Source organism: Pantherophis guttatus, chromosome 5 (assembly GCF_059756535.1).
Source record: "Pantherophis guttatus breed Tessera chromosome 5, ASM5975653v1, whole genome shotgun sequence".
In the NCBI taxonomy this organism is placed as follows: Eukaryota; Metazoa; Chordata; class Lepidosauria; order Squamata; family Colubridae; genus Pantherophis; species Pantherophis guttatus.
The window spans coordinates 22,782,070-22,806,856 of NC_142067.1; the positions used below are offsets into that span (position 1 = coordinate 22,782,070).

The 24,787-nt window shown below is 38.3% G+C and overlaps 1 protein-coding gene across 17 annotated transcripts in view; it reads right to left on the reverse strand.

The window, feature by feature from the left end:
• Nucleotides 1-273: 273 nt before the first annotated feature.
• SPATA13 (spermatogenesis associated 13) overlaps nt 274-24,787 on the reverse strand; it is a 132,787-nt gene continuing 108,273 nt past the window's right edge. For all 17 annotated transcript variants that reach the window (XM_034410385.3, XM_034410448.3, XM_034410397.3 and 14 more), the window contains 9 exons: nt 24,384-24,520; nt 22,914-23,093; nt 19,180-19,365; nt 17,393-17,572; nt 16,103-16,335; nt 12,527-12,656; nt 10,301-10,673; nt 9,036-9,110; nt 274-6,932 (listed from right to left, as the gene is read on the reverse strand). In XM_034410385.3, the coding sequence (XP_034266276.2) occupies nt 6,751-6,932; nt 9,036-9,110; nt 10,301-10,673; nt 12,527-12,656; nt 16,103-16,335; nt 17,393-17,572; nt 19,180-19,365; nt 22,914-23,093; nt 24,384-24,520 (1,676 nt within the window). In that variant the 3' untranslated portion in view covers nt 274-6,750. The remainder of the gene's footprint in view (nt 6,933-9,035; nt 9,111-10,300; nt 10,674-12,526; nt 12,657-16,102; nt 16,336-17,392; nt 17,573-19,179; nt 19,366-22,913; nt 23,094-24,383; nt 24,521-24,787) is intronic.

Consider the following 24,787-nt stretch of genomic DNA (forward strand, 5'->3'; position numbering starts at 1 on the left):
GCAATTATGACAATATAACATGTGAATGTAGCAATATTAATGTAGAATGCATGAATGTATGTCCCTTACTTCATTTGAGTTGAACATGGCAAATAAGGCACTTAATGCCTTATGCCACTTATGCATTTCTACAAACATTTAGAACCTACTTAAAAAGTTTTTTGAAAACAGAAGTAGGCCAGATAAATAAAAGCACGTTTCTTTTGCTGCCAATAAACTCCATTTTTTAAAGTTTCACTTCATGCACTGTGAAAAAAAATCACACACACAAAATAAATTGTACAGTAACATTTATATAAGACACTGCTGGTAAATGTTATGCACATTAAAATATAAAGTTCGAAGACGATAAAAGGAATGTACATTTCTATATACATTGCAGGAAAATACATTTGATATAACATATTAATGTGATAAATCTGGCCAGTGGGATTACAGCAAATACATAGCAGGCTGAAGGGCCCATATACACATATTAAATTTCAGGTTGCACAGCCTTTTTAAAATGAAGCCATGACCTATGGCTGAAACAAATACAGGTAGTGCTTGACTTCTGACCACAAAAGAGCCCAAAATTCCCATTGCTAAGCAAGACAATTGTTGAGTTTTGCCCCATTTGTTCACCTTTCTTGCCATAGCTGTTATTAACAACTGCAGTTGTTAAGTGAATCTGATTTCCCCATTGCCTGTGCTTGTCAGAAGGTTGCAAAAGATCATCATATGATCCTGGGACACTACAACTGTCATAAATACACGCCAGTTACCAAGCGTCTGAATTTCGATCATGTGACCATGGGGATGCTGCAATGGTCATAATTGTGAAAAATGGTTATAATTCCATGTTATTCAGTGCCACTGTAACTTCAAATGGACACTAAACAATTGATTGTAAGTGGAGGACTACCTGTATAGATGCAGAAAGCACAAGCTGTATGAAAGAAAAAAGTCACAGAACACTTGCAAAATAAAATATACAAGCTGAATACTTTGTACACATATTAATAGTTTTAAATTGATTTTTTTTCAAGAATGCATCCATTATAAACAAACTCATGTACACAGGAAAACAAGCAATTGACAAAAATATTGTTTTTATTATGGCTAAGATCCTTTGGCTGGAGCTCCAAGTTAGCATCTAAAACATTAATTTTTTTTAAAAAAAATGTCCCCACCAACAAAATTTCAACCTCTTCACTTTTTAAAATATTAAAATACAACTTTTATAGCCAAGGTTTATTTTAAGTTAAAAGTTCTGGTTTCTGAAACCCAAAGGGTATCTATTTTGCATAATACTTAAGAGCTGTCCATGAATAAGTTGGCAATATACTATATAATAATACTAGCCAAGTTTTTCAGTTTAGTTCATGAGAAGATAACCTCTAGTTAACTTATTTGAAGAAAGTAGTGGCACATTAAGTGTTTTGAGCTCAACATCTTCCATTTTGAGTTTGAAATGGTTTTTAGTTTAAAATCACTGTTCCAGCCAGAATGCAAATATTCCAGTGCTGTTTTGACTATTCTGTAGTGTTCTGAACTTGAAGCAGTCCCATTTTGAATCCAAGACTCTTCCAAGATAGTCAGAACAGCTTGGGAAACTTCCATAAATCAGAACAACCCATTTGAACTTAAGACATATTTTGAATTTGAAATATTGCCCACCTTTCTTGTTAAAATGTAAGTTACTAATGAATTAAGGATTCAGAATTTGGCACTTCTCTTTCTCAAGAGAAGCAGGGTGGAATTTTCTGTTTTTCAATTCATTCACACAAGGAGAACTCTTATTAATCTAGGATTAAATTAAAGATGCTGTGTAAAAATGCCCTTCAGTCTTCACACCAGTTAATTCAACAGATGTTTTCATACCCAACCAGCATGGCTATTGTCCTGAATTATAGAAATTGATCCTATAAAATAGGGGACTCCAGGTGTGCACAATATTTAATATGAGAAATCTCAAACCATGGATGCTGGGTATTCAATTTTGTTCATTATAATAATTTATGCTTTCACCCTCTTGTGACAAAGACTTTGGAAGGCATCTAAGAAGTTAAACCAAGCAACAATCAAATTCAGCATCCACTTTTCTGAATGTAGGGTGGAATTGGTACACAGCTTTAAAATCAGTTACACTGTTTAAAATTTGAAATTCTGATCAAGGCAAGTTTATTATCAATTGGAAAAACAACATTCTGAAATGTACTTTAATTTCCAGATAGACCAGAGTCAGGTTTAATTTACCTTTGCATGTCCATTTTGCCTTTGTGTTTCTTAAATAAGAGTTGTATACTATTAGCAGTATATTTTTGAAATCAGGGTTTTTAAATGTAAGAAAATTGAAATTTATGGGGAAAAAATTATAGAAATTCATATGCTTTGGGTAAGGGATGAGGTAAAAAGTAGAAAACATGAGAACAAATACAAACCTTAACTTGGCTTTTCAGAATTTAATCAGCAGATGACGATAAAATATTAGTCAGGAAATATTAGACATTAATTTGTTAGGATAAATAGCTTACAAGAGTTCTTGCAGTAATCTAAATTGTGATCATTCCTATCAGGTTTTTGTAGTATTCCAGGCTAAATTATTATCAATATTGAAAAAAACCTAATAATTTTCTCTCTTTAAATACTCTTGCAAGCTACAAAAGCTTTTCCTTCATACAGTACACAATTAGGCTGCAAAAAGCTGTCTAACAGACTATTAACAAAACGTTTGCCAAGCAAAATGTTGAGCATAGCATTATTCTTTCATAATATGAACAGTATGATTTCCCTCTCTTTGTAACATTTTTTATTTTTTATTTATTTATTCCGTCAAGCATGTATTTTGACAGATACAAGTGTAAACATAATTATAAATACATGAAAAGGATATGAATAAAAGAAAACATTAGGACATTTGAGGGTTTTCTGAAGAATTTATCAGTGCATCTACAAATTCAAAGAATTCTATTCTATTCATTTCAACCACTAAATCTAGTATTTACTGGAAAGGGAACTGGACACATGCAGAGAATAGAGGATGTTGTTTTAATCCTCTCTCTTTTGTCTAGACAAAATAGCAGCTATCCCTCACTACTTCTCGTCCTGAACTAAGAGTACCAACAGAAATGGTGGCCTCTTCTTGTAATTATAAATAGCAGTCCCTCCATCTAAACAGTGTAAAGAGGACTTAAAGCATGTTTAACAGAACTTTTTGGGGAGGAAATAGAAAAAAGTGAGATGGGGAGAAGAAGGTCTTCCTGGAAAGAAATATGGCTAATTTGATATTATGATTAAAGGTAGAAAAATCTATGCCTCATACTCTCAAAATCACAGTACTGAAGTGTGGCTGCAAACCACCATAAATAAAATGCTGTGACTTATTGATATTAGGTGGTAAATAAAAAGGAAATAGATATATTAAACTTCTAATACACCTAATGCATCTATGAAGAAAACCTTTGCCCAATTTTCAACCTGCCAAAATGATAATTTTAAAAAATGCAGTTGTCTTCTGATGACATCACCTCATCCCCTCATACAACGCTCAACTACAACAAAAAATATTTTAACATAGTGAGCCCTAAACCAAAAATGTCTGGTCAGCCATCTAAAATACATTATAGACTTTTGTTAAAAGTCCCAATTGTTAAGACACAATTTTAGGGGCACATTTTAAAAATATGGATTTTTTCAAATTTTAAAGATGTTCATTTTAAGGGAACGAGCTGAGTTACTAAGATGGTTTATACATGACCAAGAGGAATATAATATCTTATTAGGCATATTCCCCTTCTCTGGGGTCCCCAGACTGTGATTGGATCAGTCAAAAATGTTCTCAGAGATCATGCATTGAACAGGAGGTGGATCTAGCTGGCCCCCAAGATGGATGGAAACTAATTAAGGACAGAACCAACCTAGAACTAAGGAGAAATTTCTTGACAGTGAGAACAATTAATCAATGGAACAGCTTCCCTTCAGAAGTTGTGGGTACTCTAACACTGGAGGTTATTCAGAAGAGGTTGGACAGCCATTTGTCTGAGACGGTAATATCAAAAGCAAGTATGGCTAATATCAAAAGCAAGTATGAACAGCATGATGAACAACTGAGCACCAAAACTATTTTAAGGCATCGTCCCCCTGGCTGAGTGCTTTCTAGGTGAATCAGAATTTCAGTCTCTCTAACCCAGTACCAATGCTATTTTGGCATTAGACTCAAAATCCAGCATACCTGGAGGGAAGGCCTGTTTTGAAGAATATGTTATGCTATGTACAGAGACATATATTGCATGCTTGTTTTTAAAACTATCTGTTCATATTTAAACATTCTTGTTAGTAAAGACATTTCAATGTGTATTAAAAATGAAGATGCACCAATTCCTTTCAATATATTTATAAAATCAATCAGGGCTAATCAACACCTTTTGTTAGCATTTTCATATCAGTTTTTATTGTCTATTGCTGAAGCTGTCAATTGATAAAAATCATTATAACACCATGTGTGTGCCTATATATAATAAATGTAATTGTCCAGTTGTGTCCGACTCTAGGGCACAGTGGTCATCTCAGTTTCTTGGCCAAGGGAACCAGCAGAAGACATTTCCATGGTCATATGGCCAGCATGACTATATGCCGAGGCACATTTAACACTGTTGCCTTCCCACTGAAATGGTATCTATTTATCTACTCGCATTTGCATACTTTCGAACTGCTAGATGGGCAGGAGCTGGAACAAATAACAGGAGCTCACTCCATTCCAAGGCACTCGGGTCTCAAACTTGGGCTGTCAGCTTTCCAACTGAAAAGCTCAGCATTTTGACCACTGAGCCACCATGCCCCCTATATGCACATAAGATGGCACAATGAAGTCAAACTTTGGAACTACTGAACCTCCCTAAGCTCAGTCTTTAATACTGAAGCATGTCTGTTCAAGTAGAGACTGAAAAAAGTTGCAGTTTAGCGGGATGGCAACCTCTCCTAGCTATATCTGCTCAGAAGTAATTTACGATTAAATCAAAATGGTTTACTTTCTAAACTTCTATTGAGGAATGGACTCAAATATGTGTTTTACATTTTAGCTTACCTGGTTGATGCCATAGCTCTTCATGCAGTTTAGCCTTTCTTTTGGGTCAAGCTGGCTAAGAAATTGTAATCCAGCCTATTTAGGAAAGGCTGATACTTTTTTTTTAAAGAACCCTCCCCCAATCTTTGTAACAAAAATAATATAAAAATCCCTGAATTTGTTTTTGTTGTCATAAGTTGCTTATGCATTACTCTGAGCTGTAGTTTTGTCAACCATGGTTTAAATCAGAATTGGCTGGATATGCTCAACAGACTGTGGCATGAACCACAGTTAATAAACTGCAGATCTTGGATTACTGTAACAGACCAAATTGAACACATCCATTATGGCTTAGTGCTAATTACATACCCACCCTGTTTTCAAGATCCAGTGTTTTACTATAAGCATTAGCAATATACGACTAAAACAGAGAGGGTGAACAAGAGCATGCCACAAACCCTAATTTATGGCAGTTGTCTCAAAGGGGGGTATTTTTAGCAATTAAACCCTGCTAAAAAAACAATTTCATTTCACAGAAGAGAACAAACCAAATCAAAACAAGGACATATCATTTTAATAGTCTATAAATAGGCCATGTTTCTAACCAAGTTTAATCAAAGTTCATTTTCTAATGTCACCAGATGGTCCTAGTGTTGGATACTCTTAACATAATGCCAAAGAAATAATTGTTAAGCCTCTTCTGGCTTATCTGATGCACATAAGAGCAACCACATAAAAAGATCATGTTGGAACTTGTCTAAAGTCATTTTTTGTAAGAAACCCAGATGGAACAAGTACATTTATGGGATCGAGTAAAAACTCTCTCAGGTTGCTTTTTCATATCCTTATCTTTGTATAAGTCGCATTGGTGCCATTTAAGGCACTTTTAAAATTTAAAAAGAAATACTTTCATTTTTTTTCATAAAGTACAAGCAGGCACACTGGAAACCAATGATGCAGTTTTCATGGACTCAAGAGCCAGAGATAGCAAAGTGAAATCCATTTCTTGATGAATAGAAATGCATACAGCAAAATACCATTTTTGGTAAGACTCCACCCTGAGTCCAAGAGGGACTTTCTTCATATAAAAATACATGTTCGTATATTTATGACACCAAATTCACATTTTCTTCCTTTTGCCATAAATGTGCCTCGGAGGAAGTCTAAGTCTCATTTAACAGAAGAACACAGCAAACAAAGACAAATAGGAAGAACTAAGCAGTTTTCTCAGTATCAACAACTTGATGATGTAAAAGCCATAGGAAGGATGAAACCACTCTTTGCCGAATTCTGCACAAAGGCGGAGAAGTTATCCTTCCTGTTTTTAAATTTGGCCAATCCATTCATTATTAAGCCTGTCAAATTGGCTTAAAATTTTTTAACCATTCCTTTGGTACAAGGGTGACATATGCACATGGCATTTTCTGAGAAAGCAGCAATTTGCTATTGTGGTCAAGTGGCAACTCTCCCATCAGTCTGTTTATTGATTCAGGACCACATCCATTTCAGATCATTCACTATCTCCTTCAATAAACCCACGTCTTCTTCACGTTGTTCAATGAAGACTATGGTGGAAAAATCAAAAATCAGCCCATATCTTCTCTCCAGGGCAGAATCCAGGTTTTCCAACCGGACCAACAAAAGCTTTGCTGGCAAATTGTTCCTCTTTTCTGGATGGCCTCTCAGGCCATGGATGTTTGGGCTGTTCATTTCTTAAATGGTGTCAGTTTGTTAAAAGTGTGCCAGAAAAGGGATGGTTTCCGCTTTGGTTCTGCTAGGGCGAACACCTGCTGCTGTGGAATACTAGTGGGCACTGTAACGTGACGCTGATGGATAGGATGCAAACTTTGGAGTAGTGGTGGCACTGGGCAGCCATTATAGTTGACACCTGTAGAAGGAAAACAGTATCCAAAGATTATAATTCAGGAGCTGTTCACATGACACTTTTTACTATACATCAGGGAATAGGAATCTGAGGCCAGGGGCAGCCTCACCATTAGGCAAAATTCCAAGGACTAAACAGGATGCATGGTAAATTGAAGCCAACTCCCTTTGCTGTCCACAACAGTTCACTCATTATGCCTAAACTGCCTAAGTAATTTGCTGCCTAAGTGACCATTTCGCGATGTATCACACTGAGGACCCAAACAGAACCAGCAATAATAATAATAATAATTAAAAGCAACGAAGCAAAGATGATGATTAGGGGACTGGAGGCTAAAACATATAAAGAATGGTTGATGGAACTGGATACGTCTAGTCTTATGAAAAGAAGGACTAGGGCTGACAATGATAGCAGTGTTCCAATATCTCAGGGGCTGCCACAAAGAAGGAGTCAAGCTATTCTCCAAAGCAGCTGAGGCAGAGGGGAGTTTCAGCAGGTTCTGACCAGTTCTGGAGAACCAGTAGTGGAAATTTTGAGTAGTTCAGAGAACCGGTAGTAAAAATTCTGACTGGCCCTGCCCTCATCTATTCTCTGCTTCCCAAGTCCCATCTGATCGGGAGGAAATGGGATTTTGCAGTAATCTTCCCCTGGATTGGGGTGGGAATGGACATTTTACAGTATCCTTCCCCTGCCACACCCACCAAGCTACATTCACCAAGCCATGTCATGTCCACCAAGCCACACCCACAGAACCGGTAGAAAAATTTTTGAAACCCACCACTGATCTGAGGGCAGGACAAGAAGCAATGGGTGGAAACTAATCAAGGAGAGAAGCAACTTAGAACTAAGGAGAAATTTCCTGACAGTTAGAACAATTAATCAGTGGAACAACTTGCCTCCAGAAGTTGTGAATGTTCCAACACTGGAAGTTTTTAAGAAGAGATTGGGTAACCATTTGTCTGAAATGGTATAGGGTTTCCTGCCTAAGCAGGGAGTTGGACTAGTAGACCTCCAAGGTCCCTTCCAGCTCTCTTATTCTATTCTTTTCTAATGTTAAGAATGGGAATATACAACAGACGGAGAAAAAGATGTCAGAGAGCTGGTGAGGCAATGGGGCAACAGAAAAAGGGAAACGGGGGGGTCTTCTTTTCTACCCAAGCAGCAGTCCTTTTCCTATCTCAGATAGTATGTTTTTTTGAGACACCATTGCTGTGATACTCTAGTTTTCCTGGAACTATACACCTAGCTGATTCAGAGAGCAGGATCCAAAAAGAGGCTGAAACAACATGCTTAACCAACATTGTTTTCTTAAGTACATGTCTGTAGATACAGGTCATACCTAGCAGTAGAACAGGATAATGAACCATGTGCTGAACTATGACTCCCAGAACCCACTTACTGTATTAGTTAATAATGCTTCGTTTTCTAGGTTTAGACCAGTGTTTCTCAACCTTGGCAACTTGAAGATGAGTGGTCTTCAACTCCCAGAATTCCCAGCCAGCTATGCTGGCTGGGGAATTCTGGGAATTGAAGTTCATTCATCTTCAAGGTTGAGAAACACTGGTTTAGACAATACTTTAGCCATAAAATAGTGTGCTCAATGTGCATAATTCTTTACACACCAAAGAAATTAACAATAGTTAAACAACTTCTAAAGACATAATGTATTCATAGAAGTTGTTTAACCATTGCTAATTTCTTTTGTGTGTAAAGAATTATGCAAATGGAGTCCATTAATTTATGGCTAAATTATTGTGTAAACCTAGAAAATGAAGCATATTAATTAATGCAGTGAGTGGGTTCTGGGAGTCATAGTTCAGCACATGGTTCATTATCCTGGTCTACTACTAGGTACTCTCTGTATCTACAGGCATGTACTTATGAACATAATGATATATATGGATTAACAACCAGCAGTCGTATCTTGCCAATATCCAGCTAGTAAAACATAGGAAAATTTAACCCCTTGGATCTATATTGCCTGGTCTATGTGCCACCTCCTTATACATTTAACACCCAAGAAAACAGCATTATTCATCTGAAAGGAAACGTATGTTGAGTGAACCAGTCTTTGGTCATGTTGGGGGATGATGCTTAAATATTCACCTTTCATTTTCCCTTGTCTTGACTTCCGTGCATTTTGCATTGCTTGCTTCTTTTGGTTTTCTGAGATTTCCATTCCTACAGTTGAAGGATAAATGATACAAATTTCAATGCTGTTTTAAGAACAGAGTAGAGGTGGGTTTCAGCAAGTTCTGACCAGTTCTGGAGAACCGGAAGCGGAAATTTTGAGTAGTTTGGAGAACCGGTAGTAAAAATTCTGACTGGCCTCGCCCCCATCTATTCTCTGCCTCCCAAGTCCCAGCTGATCGGGAGGAAATGGGGATTTTCCAGTAACCTTCCCCTGGAGTGGGGAGGGAATGGAGATTTTACAGTATCCTTCCCCTGCCACACCCACCAAGCCAAACCCACAGAACCGGTAGTAAAAAAATTTGAAATCCATCACTGAACCAGAGTGTAATATGTTGTTAAAGCAAAGCATAACTAAGTAACAATTAGCTAAGGGATCTAATTTCAAAAGAGGAAACACATGTTTCTTGTGAAACACATCAGAGTTTAATAACAGAGCACAAACTTTACACATAGAAAAAGCTCAGTTTCCATTCTCAACATCTGCACAAGGATGTCATAACTTCTGAAAAACAGAAACAAGCCACTGCCATTCAGTGTAGAGAATACTCAGAAAATGGACAAATGGTTTGATTCAGAATAATGCAGATTTGTCAGTCCAGAACAGTTCCACCAAAATGAATAGATAAGTAGCAATCGCAAGGAATGATTCCTGAGAATCTGGATCTGCTGTTTTCAGTCATAATAGTACATAACGCTTATATTTGAAAGTTATTTGTTATTTAAAATTAAATGTATATACCACCCAACTCTGAGTAGTTTTTGAATCCACTGATACCAAAATCACATTGAAATAAACAAAATATTACATCTTGGCTTTAATTTAAAAAAAAAAAATCAGTAAGGTGATCCTTCCAGCTCATTGATGGAACAACTCTAATGACAAATGCATCTAATTATAGCCAAATTAAATTTTTAAAAAATCATGAAATTTTACACAATGCTGCTGCAATCTCACAACATTTGGGCTACATGATGAACACTTTTGTTATAGTTTTGCTGCTATAGGAACAGGGGTGGGATTCAGCCGGTTCAGACCGATTCGGGCAAACCAGTTGTTATGATTTTCCGCAGTTTGGAGAACCGGTAAAATGAACCACTGGCTGGACCCATCCACCCTGCCCTGCCTCGCCCCGCCTTTCCAATTCTACTGATTTCAGTTAGCAAAAGATAATACTTACCCATTTCTTTGTCTTCTTGCACTCGTCTCCTCTCATTTGCACAGGCCTCCAGCCACTTTTTTTTATCACCTGGCTTTTTCCCACAAAACAGGTGAACTTCTTCTGTAGCGTTATTAACAATTTTGAGAGCATTTTTTACAGAGATATTGAAGTCTTTGTCTTTGCCATCCTCAACATCTACCACCTCCATTTCGTCCATGTCCATCCGGCCTTTGTAATACAACATGTCCCTTCTCAATAAATCTTTCTTGCAGAACACAAGCTGATGGTCAAAAAGGAAGAACGTTCTTTGCTGACTCTTGCCTTGTTTGGAGATTTTGGTCAATTCTCCCGAGTGGATTAATTCAGAGCTTTTGCCTAAGATGTCTTGCCCCTAAAGCATTTGTAAAAAAATAAAAAATGAAAATGAAAGGGAGATACCAAACTTTATCAGCACCAAGAATGACGTTAAGATAGATAAATAATTCATCTTCTATTCATCTTTCTTATATGACTTAGTCTCCAATGTGATAGCCACCAATCCTGAACTGCTTGCCACTTTTTTTGATCCCTATGTCAGCAAATACAGCAAAAACTTTCCTTACCAGAATGGGGAAGACACCCCTCTCCACCCCATCCCCCATGAACAAATATTAGAGCTAGATGTCACCCATGTTAAGTATCATCAATAGATTAAGAGGTACAAAACAGGAGGGTTCATTTCTCTCCTCCACACCTCCATTTAAGTCAGTGGAATGGTCTGTTGTGTACATAAATATTGGAAGATTATTTCCTGGTGAAGAACAGCCAGAGAGAGTATCTATTCCTGCCAGACACCCTTGTGGCAATACGTCTAGGGTGTTTTGGTGGGAAATAAGATTTTCTCCTGTTATTCACCTGCCTGGAGCTATTATCTCAAGTCACTAAAACAAGGAATATTATTTTAAATATTATTATTTATGGTAAATCACTTAAGAGCTATGAAGTCTAGACTAGACAAAAATCAAGAGTTCAGTAGCACTTTTTACAGCCTAATATTTTTATTAGCTTATGCCTTTTAACCCTAGAGAAAGGAGGATAAAATATAAATGTAGCAACTTCTTTTCTTGTCTTCCTTTCTATTTTCTATTTCACTCTTTGCACCTCTTCCTTACTTTTCTGTTTCAAAATTTCTATTTTTATTCTTTTTGTTTTGTTTTTTTAAAAAATAAAAATTACATAGGGAAATATTTTTCCTACTGAAAAACTAGGTCTTTGCCTCTGTCTCTCTGTTTCAGAGTTTGTGATTGTGCTAATGCACCTGCTTTTAGTTATAGCTATGCTGGCTGGAGAATTCTGGGAGTTGAAGTTCACAAGTCTTAAAGCTGCCAAGTTTGGGGACCCTGCCCTAAATGGTAGCTGACCTCTCCAAAACAGAATTAAACAGGCTGATTCAAATGCTTATTGAATTCTGAACCTAAGTATACATAATTGTATTGGATTTTAGATTTAAACCAAATTATCTCTCCAACCTAAGGGTCATCAGAAAGGTACCTAAGAATGCCAGGATCTTATTACATTCCTAAATAGTGACTGATCTTCCCAGATCATGGATTATGATTGCCAAACTCTCTCAAAAAACAAGACTTTTTTTAAAATGCCCCCCTAAATTGCCAATTCCAGTTCAACGAGATTACTTGCAGCAGTTTTACAAAAATAACCAAAAACTAGGAGAGCCCAGTCAAGTACAAATGCCTCTCTTTTGCACAGATTATATCCTCAAAATGTTAGAGAGTGAAGAAAGAGTAACCAGTGTTCGGGAAAAGGAAAAACGTACATTGACTCCAACTCACTGAGTCCAACTTCACCTCTTTTCAATTTCAACTATAAAGCCATCACCCAGCTGCCATGGGAATCATTGTAAAATCTCCAAATAACTAAATAATTTCTAACACTGTTTCTTGGTTTAGCATGGTTCTCCTATCCTTAAGATTTTTTTCTGAAGCCTTTTGGGGGTAAGCATTAACAATGTAATGTAGTGGAGCTTGTTGAGTTTTTAGGACATCAGCCACAATGAATCATTTGAGAAAAATAAAAGTGAAATAAATTAATAATTTCAATTATGAAATAATCATGATCACCACAATGGAAATCAACAACCACCTTTTCAGAGTGAAAACAGCAGAAAATAAGAAAACACCCTTTGAAACAGTTGGGAGAAACCCTGGGTCTTCAAGCCTAAAAAATGACTGGCAATGTTCCCCATACCTCCCAGTTGACAATGGAGACTTGCCAGCGAGCAATCTTGTCTATACTTTCCAGTCTTCGTTTGCGTTCATTGATGAGGCAAGCTACGTTCTTCATGGCTTCATATGCTGCCTTGATATCGTTATAGTCACTGTCAAAGAAAGAAAGAAAGATATTGGTCAATCCCTGCAGAGGATGAATCTTATTCACTTTCTAGGATGATATCCTACTCTAATCCCAAAGGTGTTTTTTCAGGAGGCAACTGGACTTTCTTGTTTTTTTCTTTCAAAGATGTTTTGCTTCTCATCCAGATTTTTAGCTATACAATTTGGGATGAACACCCTTTGAATGGTGTGGGAGTAGGAATGGATTTCCAGAAGAAAAAATTGCAGACTACAGGAACCAGGAGCACTACTCAGGTGACCCTGAGGACACAGATAAACCTCCAAGTTGGACCCTCTAAAAGGATGCAAATTAACAGCTGTCTACAAGGAATATAAATCCTTCCATTCCCCACCATCCAGTCAGAGTTGGATGAGAAGAGAAACATCTTCGAAAGAAAAAACAAGTAAGTCCAGTTGCTTCCTGAAAAAGCACCTTTGGGATAATCATGACCTGATGACTGAGAATCTCTAAAGAATCTTACACTAATAATAATAAAAAAATGATCCTGAGCAGTTTACACCTACCTCATTCAGTAACCAAGCTAAAAAAGACAAAGTCAAAACAATAGCAAAAACCACAGGAACGATCAGTCGGGAAAAAAATAATTTTCATACCTCCAAAAACACATCACACTAAGCATTCCCCTACAAGAGGGAATGATCCCACCTGCTGAAACAGCAAGGTCTTAATAGCCTTACAAAATACCACACATATAGGGAACAATCTATAGTCTCTTTTTAGCATCCTCTCTCTGACACACATTACATACATTCACACAGAGATTTGTGGGTAGTGGGGAAGAGTGGCAGGAGACTCCATTTCTACAAGGATCATGATGGGGTCTTCCCACTGAGCAGAGACAACAGGCAATCCCTTTGTTAGGCAGAGAGAACAGGGGGGGTCGCTCCGATAAAAGGAAGGTTGGAGCCTTTTCTGTACAAAGCTCTGCAAATCTTTTCAGAATCTCCAAGGCACCCCTGCATTAGTCCCAAAGAACAAAGTGGGAAAAGAAGAAACCAAGACAACAAATATCTCTCACACTCCTATCTATCTGGAGTGTAGCTGCAGTTGAAAGGGATTTATAGTCAAAAAGGGTATATTAGATAACCATGGCAACTTCCTGTCCAGGTTGCATATTAACTGATTTTTTTTAATGAATCCCACACTTAATTGTCTCACTGTCTGAGCACTTTTACAATGGAGATTAGAACTTGCAGTCTTTTGGAGGGGGGGGAAAGAGACTGCCTATGGAGCAATTTTTGAAACCACCTTTAAATTTAGAAAAGATTTCCCAAAATAAACCGTACGTTACTTCTGGCATGATTCATCTCTAAGATACCTCTGGCATGAGAACAGTCCCATAAAAAGGCTGCATGATTTCAACAAGTGCGCTTTTGCAATTCACTGGAAAGACCATAAAACTGAGCTTCTCAGCTGTTGCTAGTGGACGTTTCGAATGGGGCAAGGTTGCCATTTTCTCTAATTAATTTTAGAGAACTGACCCACAGGTCAGGAGGCCAGCAAAACTGCAGCCACACCATTTACAACACAGATGTCAAACTGGCGGGCCGTGGGCCGGATGCATCACGGGCAGGTTCACACCCACCCCAGCTCCGCAAAGGCAAAAAACATCACGATACGATGTTGTAAATCACGGGTTTCAAACTTGATCGTGTCACGTGATCGAGTTTGACACCCATGATTTACAGCATCCCTAGAAAGCACTGAAAGACCGATACATTAAATAAAAATGTAACATTGAAAATCTCCCATGATTGTTAAACTCACAAGATTCCACCATTTTCGAATCAGATTTCATGAGCTTACATGGGAACACTGAAGTCTTGTGAGTTCTTGCATGACTCCTAGAAAAGAGTGTTGAACTCTCACCAGAAATTTTTAAAAAAACTGATGGCAGAACACTGTACAATATTATGCAAGAAGGCTCAGTGATTGAAAAGGTTATAGACTTCTGTAGCTCTGATAATTCCCTAGGCTCTTAAACAGATTGTTCCAATTAAAATAATCACAGAGCTACTACTAGGGTATACCTAGGACTGATCTTGTCTCTGAACTACAAGTCTCTCCTTGCATAGTTACCTATTTTTATTTTCATTCTAATGGTGAGGTAGAATGTGTGGAAAGGTACTGAGTGGCCCAAAGAAATCTAGTTAGTTTGTGTAGATTGCATTTCCTATTTTCCTCAGGCTGCGATGTCCATGTAGGAGGTGGGTGATTTATATTGTTGCAAGATACAGGATTACACGAGGGACGCACAGGCATGTAGTTTGAAAGTCATGGGTGTGTGATGGGAGCTGTCATCCAGCCTATCTTGAGAGCTCTAGGATGAAAAACCGGATATCAAGCAAGTTCCTCTTTATTTGATTACTCAGTCCATGCACTTTCAGTCCATTGAGAATAGCAGAACTTGTAACAGACATGTTAAGTAATCAAAAAGTACTAAAGCTCTGAATCATAATTTATCATCCAACAGATCGTTTTCGCTCACACTAGTAATTTCCATTCAGTTTGTGAGAATTAGAAAACAGTTCAGCGAGGTGTGGAGAACCGATCGGTTCATCTTCTAAATCAATCTTTCCTACCTTAGTAAGTAGCTAAAAACTCCCAGCATTCCACCCCATTGACTGTGCTAATTGGGAGCTACAAGATGTTGTAATTCTAAAACAATATCCAGAAGGGCCTCAGCTCCTCAATCCGTCACTAAAATTGGCAGTGCTGGCTGCAAATTCTGGGAGTTGTAAGTCCAGCATATCTGGAAAGTGTCAGGCTAGGACAGTGCAAGGCTAGCTCAACTATGTTTTTAGGGTTTGAGGATCCCCTCTCCACAATTAAATAAAATTGCTTAAAACCATACAGGATCATCACCCTTGTCACACTGCACAAAAAGCGCTAACATCTCAATAGGTGTCTTGCAAAAGGATTGAAATTTAACAGGATTTTGCTATTCTTCTCCAAAAACTTTATTTTATCCAAAAACTATGGATAATGTCTAGGGGTATCATGGGCTCCATGTGCTGTGTTTCAGGCCAATTTAACTGAATGCTCTCAGCTAAAAGACATAATTACCATTTCAGCACCGTTTAATAATTTTACCTACTTCTCAAATGGTTTAGAAGTTTCTTTTCACTATCACTAAGAATTGTATATGAAGAAGACATACAAATCTAAGAATTTTTTCTGGAAAAATTGAAAGGCAAGGGTATCCCTTTTGTGTGTGTGTGTGTGTGTGTGTGTGTGTGTGTGTGTGTGTGATGCACATGAAAAACAGGAGGAATGTTTATTACACAAATCATCGCTGCTTTCATTAGTATTTGAACATATCCCGCAAGCATTCTTGGTGAGTGGATAGAAGTTAACCTGAATGTGGAATGTTCTCACAGGGAAAAAAAAAACTTAATCAGTTGGCCTTACCTATGATCCTGAGTAGTGTACTTTAATAATTCAGCAAGCTGCAGGGGATATTTACAGATTTTCTGAACAGGGGTGAGGAGGAAACCATCAATAGCAATGTCAATCATTTGTTGAAGGAGGCGGCAAGCTTCAAAAAAATGGCGGTACTTGCTCTGTTTCATCAGGTTGGAGAGCTCAAGGCAGGCTCCAGGGTGATTGTTACAATACTCAGAATAGATCGCAAATCCTTCTTGCTAAAAGCAAAAAACAAAAATACAAAACACCAATTTGAAAATATCTCACAGCCGGAAGGAGAAAACTAAAAGCACGGATAAGCTGCAAGCTGTAGAAATTGCTTTTATTTATTTATTTATTTATTAGTTCAATTTATATGCCGCTTTTGCAATTCCGCAGCTGTTTCAAAGTGAAGGAGGAGAGAGGACATAGATGTAAGACACCTGCGAAGGCACAGAGACAATATAATTGTTTCTCAGAGAGCTGACAAAAAATGAACCATTGAGCTTGGCAGTCAGTCAGGTATGCAGGACCCAGAATGAATGAATCTTTGCAGCATAAGCCCCCTTTCTACAGCCCCCATTCCCCACCCCCAGCCTTTCTGGTTAAAATTACTGAAAATCTATTCTCTAGTTCTCTAATAGTTCTTTAACATTTAGAAATGAGAAATATTAAAACCTGGTAAGGTAAAGGTAAAGGTTCCCCTCGCACATATGTGCTAGTCATTCCCAACTCTAGGGGGCGGTGCTCATCTCCGCTTCAAAGCCGAAGAGCCAGTGCTGTTCGAAGACTTGTCCGTGGTCATGTGGCCGGCATGACTAAATGCCAAAGGCACACAGAACGCTGTTATCTTCCCACCAAAGGTGGTCCCTATTTTTCTACTTGCATTTTTTACATGCTTTCGAGCTGCTAGGTTGGCAGAAGCTGGGACAAGTAACAGGAGCTTACCCTGTTACGCGGCACTAAGGATTCAAACCGCTGAACTGCTGACCTTTTGATCCACAAGCTCAACGTCTTAGCCACTGAGCCACCACATCCCTTTAAAAAAACCTGTTATAACCCTTAAAATATACTTACTATAAATCCTAAAGCCCTGCTTCTTTTACATAATTATCCTGCTACTCATTCTGACCTTTGCCTCTTCAGAAAACGTATCTGAAAAATTGACTGTAAACTTCATTGAATTATGCTGACATTAATTCTGCACTGTTATCTCACTGTAGTTCCCCAGTTCACCGAACTTCCTTTCTCTTGTAATGTACTACTTAGTCAAATGAGGATATTTAACCAACTTACATGCTGAAGAAAGCAGGACCCTATTTCACTTAAGTGGGGCTCTTCTTTGTTGTACAGCTTCTCTAGATCTTTCAAAAATTTTCTTTGGAATTTATAAATATCTTCAATATTTCCAAATATGGTGCTTAGCTGGGCTGGAGTGAACATTCCTGTATGTTTGCGACATTGCCGAATGTATCCCTAAAAAATTCAACCAAAAGGGTCTTAATATTGATCAGGGTAAATAAAAATGGAAGATAAGCATTCTATCACTTTACAGTAAAAGAACTGCGATCATAACATTTCCTCACTTGTCTACTGCAATAATTCTGTAGAATTCATAAGGAATAATTATTTTACATGACTCAAAGTCAATATACAGGGACTGAATTCTACAGCATTACCGAATGAATTTACTTTAAGGAAGTAACCATTGTTTTAGTTCAACATCTGGACAACACATTTCAATTTGCTCCCAGACAACTGTATTATATTTCTATGGCAAGAAAACTGAGTGCAATACTAGAACAGACTCACAACTTGGTTTTCTGCTCAAAGAAATGCAACATTCTGTGAGTAACAGCAAGTGCCTTCCTGTATCTTTTTAAAACAAGGTTAAGGAAACATTTATAAAAGGTCAGTGTGTGTTTTACATGGGAAAGTGATCAGAAGAGCAGCTGATAGACCCAGGGTCAGTGGAGACAAAGCAAAAGTATTAAATATAAGTCATGATCACCAACAACCTTTATTCTGTAAAATGGATATTTTTTTTTCAAATTTTATAATAAATATTTGTTATTATGGCATTGACATATTAGTTCCTTTCTTGTCTTTGCCCATGTTGCCTTTCCCTGTCATTTTCTTCTGTTTTTCTCTGTTTTGTCCATACTGCAGCCTTGTGTTGACTGAGTCCTATGTACAGACCTGCTGGAAATGACTTTTATCTAAAGTAATGACCTGGTGCTCTTCCTGGACTGCGTGGACCTAATAACCTTACTGAGACTTCTTGCGTCATTATCACTCCCATCTAAGCCAAGAAAGACCCTGTGCCTTGTGGTTTCTGTTGACAGAATTTCTGCATAAACTCAGCCAGTTGACTCACCCTTATACATGATACCTTCCTGTCTAATGTCCATCAATAGATCAGGAACTAAATACCATAAATACATAAAACATTTCTGTCACTTGGGCTATCACAATTTCTCAAACACTAATTTCATATGTAACAGGAAACGACAGGGGAAGGTTCAATGGTGGGATCCTGCCAGTTTAACAACCGCTTCGGTGATTGTGCGCTCCGCGTGTGTGCGCTCCACACACACTCACAACTGACGCGCGTGAGTATGCACAGTTTTACAAAAACTTACCTTCTGCGTTACTGCTGGGGAGTAACAACTGAGGCACAGCAATCCGCTCTGCCGCGTGAATCAGCTGAGAAGATATAGGTCAGTAAAGCGCAAGGTCGGGGGGGCGGGCCCACCTGATCGTTGGAGCTACCGGTTCGCCTGAACCGGTCTGCACCGGTAGAATCCCACCCCTGGGAAGGTTGCCTTCTCAGTGGTCTGGGTGGGGGGAGCAAGAAAAGAATAAAAATACAATATGGCTTGTAGCCCATATTTGCACTGGGGCAATGTGGATGTGTGAATCAGCCTAAACCACATCACAGGAAAAGGAATAGTCCAAAGAGGTTTTTATGATGGTGTTTTTCATTAGGGATCACTTCACTATTTTGGAGGGCTCATAGACTCTTTGAGACAAAAGTTGGATTCTTTCCTTCTCCATTGTTACATTATTATTTTATATTTTACCTCACAGATGTCTTTGAGATGTTTGATATAAATCCTCTCTGTGTTCATTATTTCCTGAATTACATTGGTTCTCATCTGATCTTTGTTTTCTGCTATTTTTTGGCGATGCTTTTCAGGATCTACATTTGGTTCTTCATCTTGGAGGCTACTACAGTATTCTGCAGATTCTTCTTGATTGACTCGTAGCTGGAATGAGAAGAATGGAGATCAAACAATTGAATTGAAAAATTCAATCTATATCCAACACCATTCCAGAAATATGTCAGTAATAATAGGGCAAGGTACTTGAAATTCTTTAAGTATCTTGCCTAGGAATACCTAGAATTATCTCACACATCCATTACCATATTTCTACAAACTTTATCAAAGTTTCTCTCCAAATAACCATATCAAATAACATGATGGGGATTATATGACCTTTTTAGTTGTGCTACTGTATTTATGAATGCCCTCCTTAGAGAATTCCACCTGGTATCCATGTTCTGGTCTTTTTAGTGCTAAGTGAATAAGATCTTTTTATTTTCTAAGAACTTAATAACCACTTTATTGTTTTTAGGTATCTGTATTGTTGATTTTGCTGCAAGCTTTATTGTGATTTTATGTTGCCTGTTGTCTTATTTAATCTTGATATTATTATACAATTTCTCCCATTATTTTATTATATTTTATTTGTATGTTGCCTGGAATTTGAGTTATTAGGCAATATAACTGCATAGAATATGTAATAGTAAACTAAAGTGAGCAAATATAATCTAGCCTAAGGAAGTATCCAATTATCCATATTCTTATAGGAACTGAAATTACACTAACATTCACTCTGATTTAACTTCAGAAGTAAGTTCTCAGTTCTCAAGGCAGACTTGTCTCTAACGCCCTTATTATACAATGACAGAAGATTCATGTTATCTTGTTATTCTTAAAATCCTTCCTTTACTATTTTTAAACTCATTTCAAAGCTCTCTCCCTCCCTCCCTCCCTCTCTCTGTGGGTAGGTAGGTAGATAGATAGATAGATATAGAGAAATATAGAATTTGCTTTATAAATTTGTTGCATGATGCCTCAAAAATTCCAGTTTTGTGCAGCATCGGGTCATGACCTCTGGGAGTTACCAACAGAGATACATGTCTGATTAGATGTTAAAACATCTATTTCCATTTATTTGTAAAATAAAATAAATAAATAAAAATGTTCCATTGAGAACTGAGTACAGGTAGTCCTCGACTTTTCACCAAAATTTCTGTTGCTGAGTGAGACAGTTGTTAAATGAGTTTTGCTCCATTTTACGACCTTTCATGCCACATTTATTCATTGTTAAGTTAGTAACACAGTTGTTAAGTGAAACTGGCTTCCCCATTGACTTTGCTTGTCAGAAGCTTACAGAAGGTGATCAGATGATCCCAGAATACCACAGCACTCATAAACATCAACTGGTTGCCAAACATCCAAATTTTGATCACATGACCATCGGGATGCTGCAAATGTTCTAAGTGGGAAAAATGGTCATGTCACTTTTTTCAGTGCCGCTGCAACTTTGAATAATCACTAAATGAATGGTTGTAAGTCAAGGACTATCTGTATTTCAAACTTTCTTGGAATAATTTTAGACGGTTTCATGGCTATAAAATGGAGTAGGAATTCCCTGTGCTCTGAAGTCACAGATTGTCCACAGATTGTTGTTTTAGATATTACCAGCTAAAAATCAGTATGGAGAGGTTGCATTGTAACTAGAAAGGTACAAGTGACCTCAAGAATAGTTTCAATTAACAGCAACTTAACTGTCAACAGTGGAGCCTTTTAACCTTTTATATTGCCTATTTAGCCTTTTCAATATGCTTTTTGAAATCATTACTTATTAATGGTTTTCTCCTGCAAGCAGAAGAAAAAAAAATGATATTCTTAAGAATCAGCAATTTGGAAAGATTAAATGCCTGCACACAAGGGAAACAATATTTGGGAATGAAAAGACAAAGCTGACTTTGGTTTCTGCCTATGCTGATGATACCCAGTAATACGTCTCCTCCCCTGGCTAAGTGATGCTATCCTGATGCTGGACCAGTGCCTGGAAGCTGTAATTGATCCAGAATGCAGCAATGATGTAGATCTGAGTGCTCCACATTTTCCCTATATTGCAGCATTGCTGTGTGAGCTGCAGTGGTTTCTGGTTTCCTTCCTGGTGCAATTCAAGGTGTTGGATATCCCCTTTAGAGTCCTAAATGGCATGACAACCAGGCTACCTGCCTGATGACTGCCTCTCAATAAGGATACCTGCCCATTCTACTAGGTCAGATAGGGTGGGTGCACTCCAGATCCCTTCCTTTAAATGTTATTATATAGTGAGAGCCTTCTCTGTAAATGTCCCTGCAGTTCTGTTCCATCTTTTCCCCAGGCTTCCGGTAGACTCGTCCTCCTTGCCTTCTGAGAGGTCTTGTGGAGCAGTCTCTTCTTGCAAGCATTGGGGTAACAAAAGGCGAAAGCATAGCAAGACGGTATTTAGATGTATAGGAGAATGCTGCCCCAAGGTGCAATAATTTTACTTTATAATTCAGGGACTACTCAGTGGTAGAATTCAAATTTTTTTACTACCAGTCTGTGGGCGTGGCTTGGTGGGCGTGGTGCGGCTCGGTGGGTGTGGCAGGAGGATATTGCAAAATCTCCATTCCCACCTCACTCCAGGGGAAGGATACTGCAAAACCCCCATTCCCTCTCCACTCCTGGGGGAAGGATATTGCAAAATCTCCATTCCCACCCCACTCTGGGGCCAGCCAGAGGTGTTATTTGTCAGTTCTCTGAATTACTCGAAATTCCCGCTACTGATTCTCCTGTCAGAACTTGCTGAATAGCACCCCTGGGGCTACTGATGTTTTTACTGTTTTGTTAAGATTTACCGTTAAGCGTCATGGTGGCGCAGTGGTTAGAATACAGTATTGCAGGCTACTTCTGCTGACTGCTGGCTGCCAATAGTTTGGCAGTTCGAGTCTCACTGGCAAAAGGTTGACTCAGCCTTCCATCCTTCCTGGGTTGGTAAAATGTTTGTTTGTTTGTTTGTTGGGGGCAATATGCTGACTCTGTAAACCACTTAGGGAGGACTATAAAGCACTGTGAAGCGGTATACAAGTCTAAGTGCTATTGCTATTGCTATTGCTATTCCTATTGTACAGAACCTGGAATTGTCACAATATAAGCAGATATAGCAATAGCACTTAGGCCTATATACCACTTCACAGTAGTTTATAGCCCTCTCTAAGCGGTTTACAGAGTCAGCATATTACCCCCAACAATCTGGGTCCTCATTTTACTGACCTGAGAAGAATGGAAGGCTGAGTCAACCTTGAGCCGGTGAGATATATAGGTGTTTTGAAATAAAGAGCAAAATATATATATATGAATAAATAACGAAGGTCTCTACACTAGATTGGGAAGTTGGGAAAAAACACTTCAGAGGAAGGGAATGGCATTATTGTCATTAAATTACACAAAGGTGTCCATGTTGTCACCAAGAATTGAACTCAACTCAAGAAAGACCATTCCTATATACAAAACAAGCAAACAGAAATAAACAGAAGAGCAGGACAATGATGATTTTAATAGATGGGAATAAATGAAAAATCAAAAACAATCCAATGAATCAATGCAGTCTAGATGTCTTGGTGGGGAGGGAAGCAGGGCAGAATTTAACCAGGTCTCCAAGGATGTACAAGTGCTTGGAAGAGAGAGAGAGATCTTGCTCCACTTACTCTGACAAAACTGGCTGGAAACCAGGCTTCCTTGTCTTCATTTCTTCCCCACCACCAATCTTTGTTGGAAGCTTCAAGGACTTGGATGACTTCTCCAGCTTTGAAGGCTAATTCCTGATCATCCATGGTCACGTGATCCCAGAGGGCCTCTGCATAGACCACATTTCCATCACTTATCAGCTGCAATATAAAAAACATTTTGTTAGAAAACAAGGATCTTGTTGCAGTAGTGGCCACTTTTGGGAAAAGCGTATTCTCTAAAACTAGCTAATAGCACAAAATTATATATCAATGGAAAGATAATTTAAACAAGAATGTAATGCAGTGGTGAAATCTAAAATTTGTTACTACTGGTTCTGTGGGCGTGGCTTGGGGGGGTAATGTGACTGGGTGGGCATGGCCAATTTTTTTTTCTTTTAAAACCATTTTTTCTACAACCTCTCCGGCGAAGAGGTTGTAAAAAAATGTTTTCAAAAGGCTCTGACGATCCCAGCTGAGTTGCCTGATCGGCAGAGGCTTTTTTTCTTATAAAAGCCTCTGCCGATCAGGCAACTCAGCTTGGATCATCAGAGGCATTTAAAAGAAAAAAAAACTCTGCCGATTAGGCAACTCAGCTGGGATCATCAGCTGACAATCCCTTTGATGATCCCAGCTGAGCCGCGCGATCATCAGAGGCCTTTTTTTTTTACTTTTAAAAGCATTTTTTCGACCGAAGAGGTTGTAGAAAAAATGCTTTTAAAAATTAAAAGAAAAAGCCTCTGATGAGTGTGCGGCTCAGCTGGGCGTGGGGGGGGGGGGGGGGCAGGGATTTTTGCTACCGGTTCTCCGAACCATCCGCCTCCATCGCTACCGGATCGAGTGATCCGGTCCGAATGGGGAACATTTCACCCCTGATGTAATGCAATAACTTTTATGAAGGATTTGTTGTTAGAATAGCAGTTACAGTTACAGTATAAAGAAGAAAAGTGAAACACGTAGAAAAAAACAAGACATACAAAAATTATCACCATAGAAAAAACGAGATATACAAAAATTATCACGTCAGTTAAGGTAACCTTTAGCATGAATTATGGTCTTATAACGTCTTCCCATGGAGTGAACCAAGTCTTTTAGTTCTGCAGCTGTTATAATGTGAAACCAAGATTGAATGATTGCTTCTATTAACTGGGTTTTATTGCTGGGTCGCTTCTGATTAACAAGTTTCTTTAGTTGGCTCCATAGATTTTCAACTGGGTTAAGGTCTGGGCCATTCCAGCAGTGGAATATGATTATCTTGAAACTCCCCCCCAAAAAGTGGTGTTGTTAGCCATTAAACTTCAAAAATAGACTTTTCCCAAAAGGTTTCCACAATTTTGGCCGCTACTGTATGATCAAAGGGTAAGGATCAGTAGTCATTGCAGTGGACAAAATGTGGAACTTTTTACGTATTTTCAGTTGCAGTGTCTGGAAATTCCAAAACTAGAAATTTACCTCATTGACAGCTAGCTGCTCACCTCCAGGCTGCAAGTACCTGGGGTTGGCGTGGCAGAGTTCTTCATAGCTGTAATCCTCTTCACTGCCATTATCATCGACTAAAGCTGAAGATTCAGCATTACCATCTGCAGCACCTAGCGGGAAAGAGAAATTCTGAGAAATTAGGTATTGCCAAAGCGACGGTCCATTGCATTACAGGTAGTCCTCGACTTACGATGACCATTGAGCTCAGAATTTATGTTGCTAAGTGACAAATTTGTTAAGTGACTTTTGCCCCATTTTACAGCCTTTCCTGCCACAGTTGTTAAGTGAATCACTGCAGCTGTTAAATTAGGAACATGGTTGTTAAGTGAATCTGGTTTCCTCATTGACTTTGCTTGTCGGAAGGTCGCAAAAGTGTA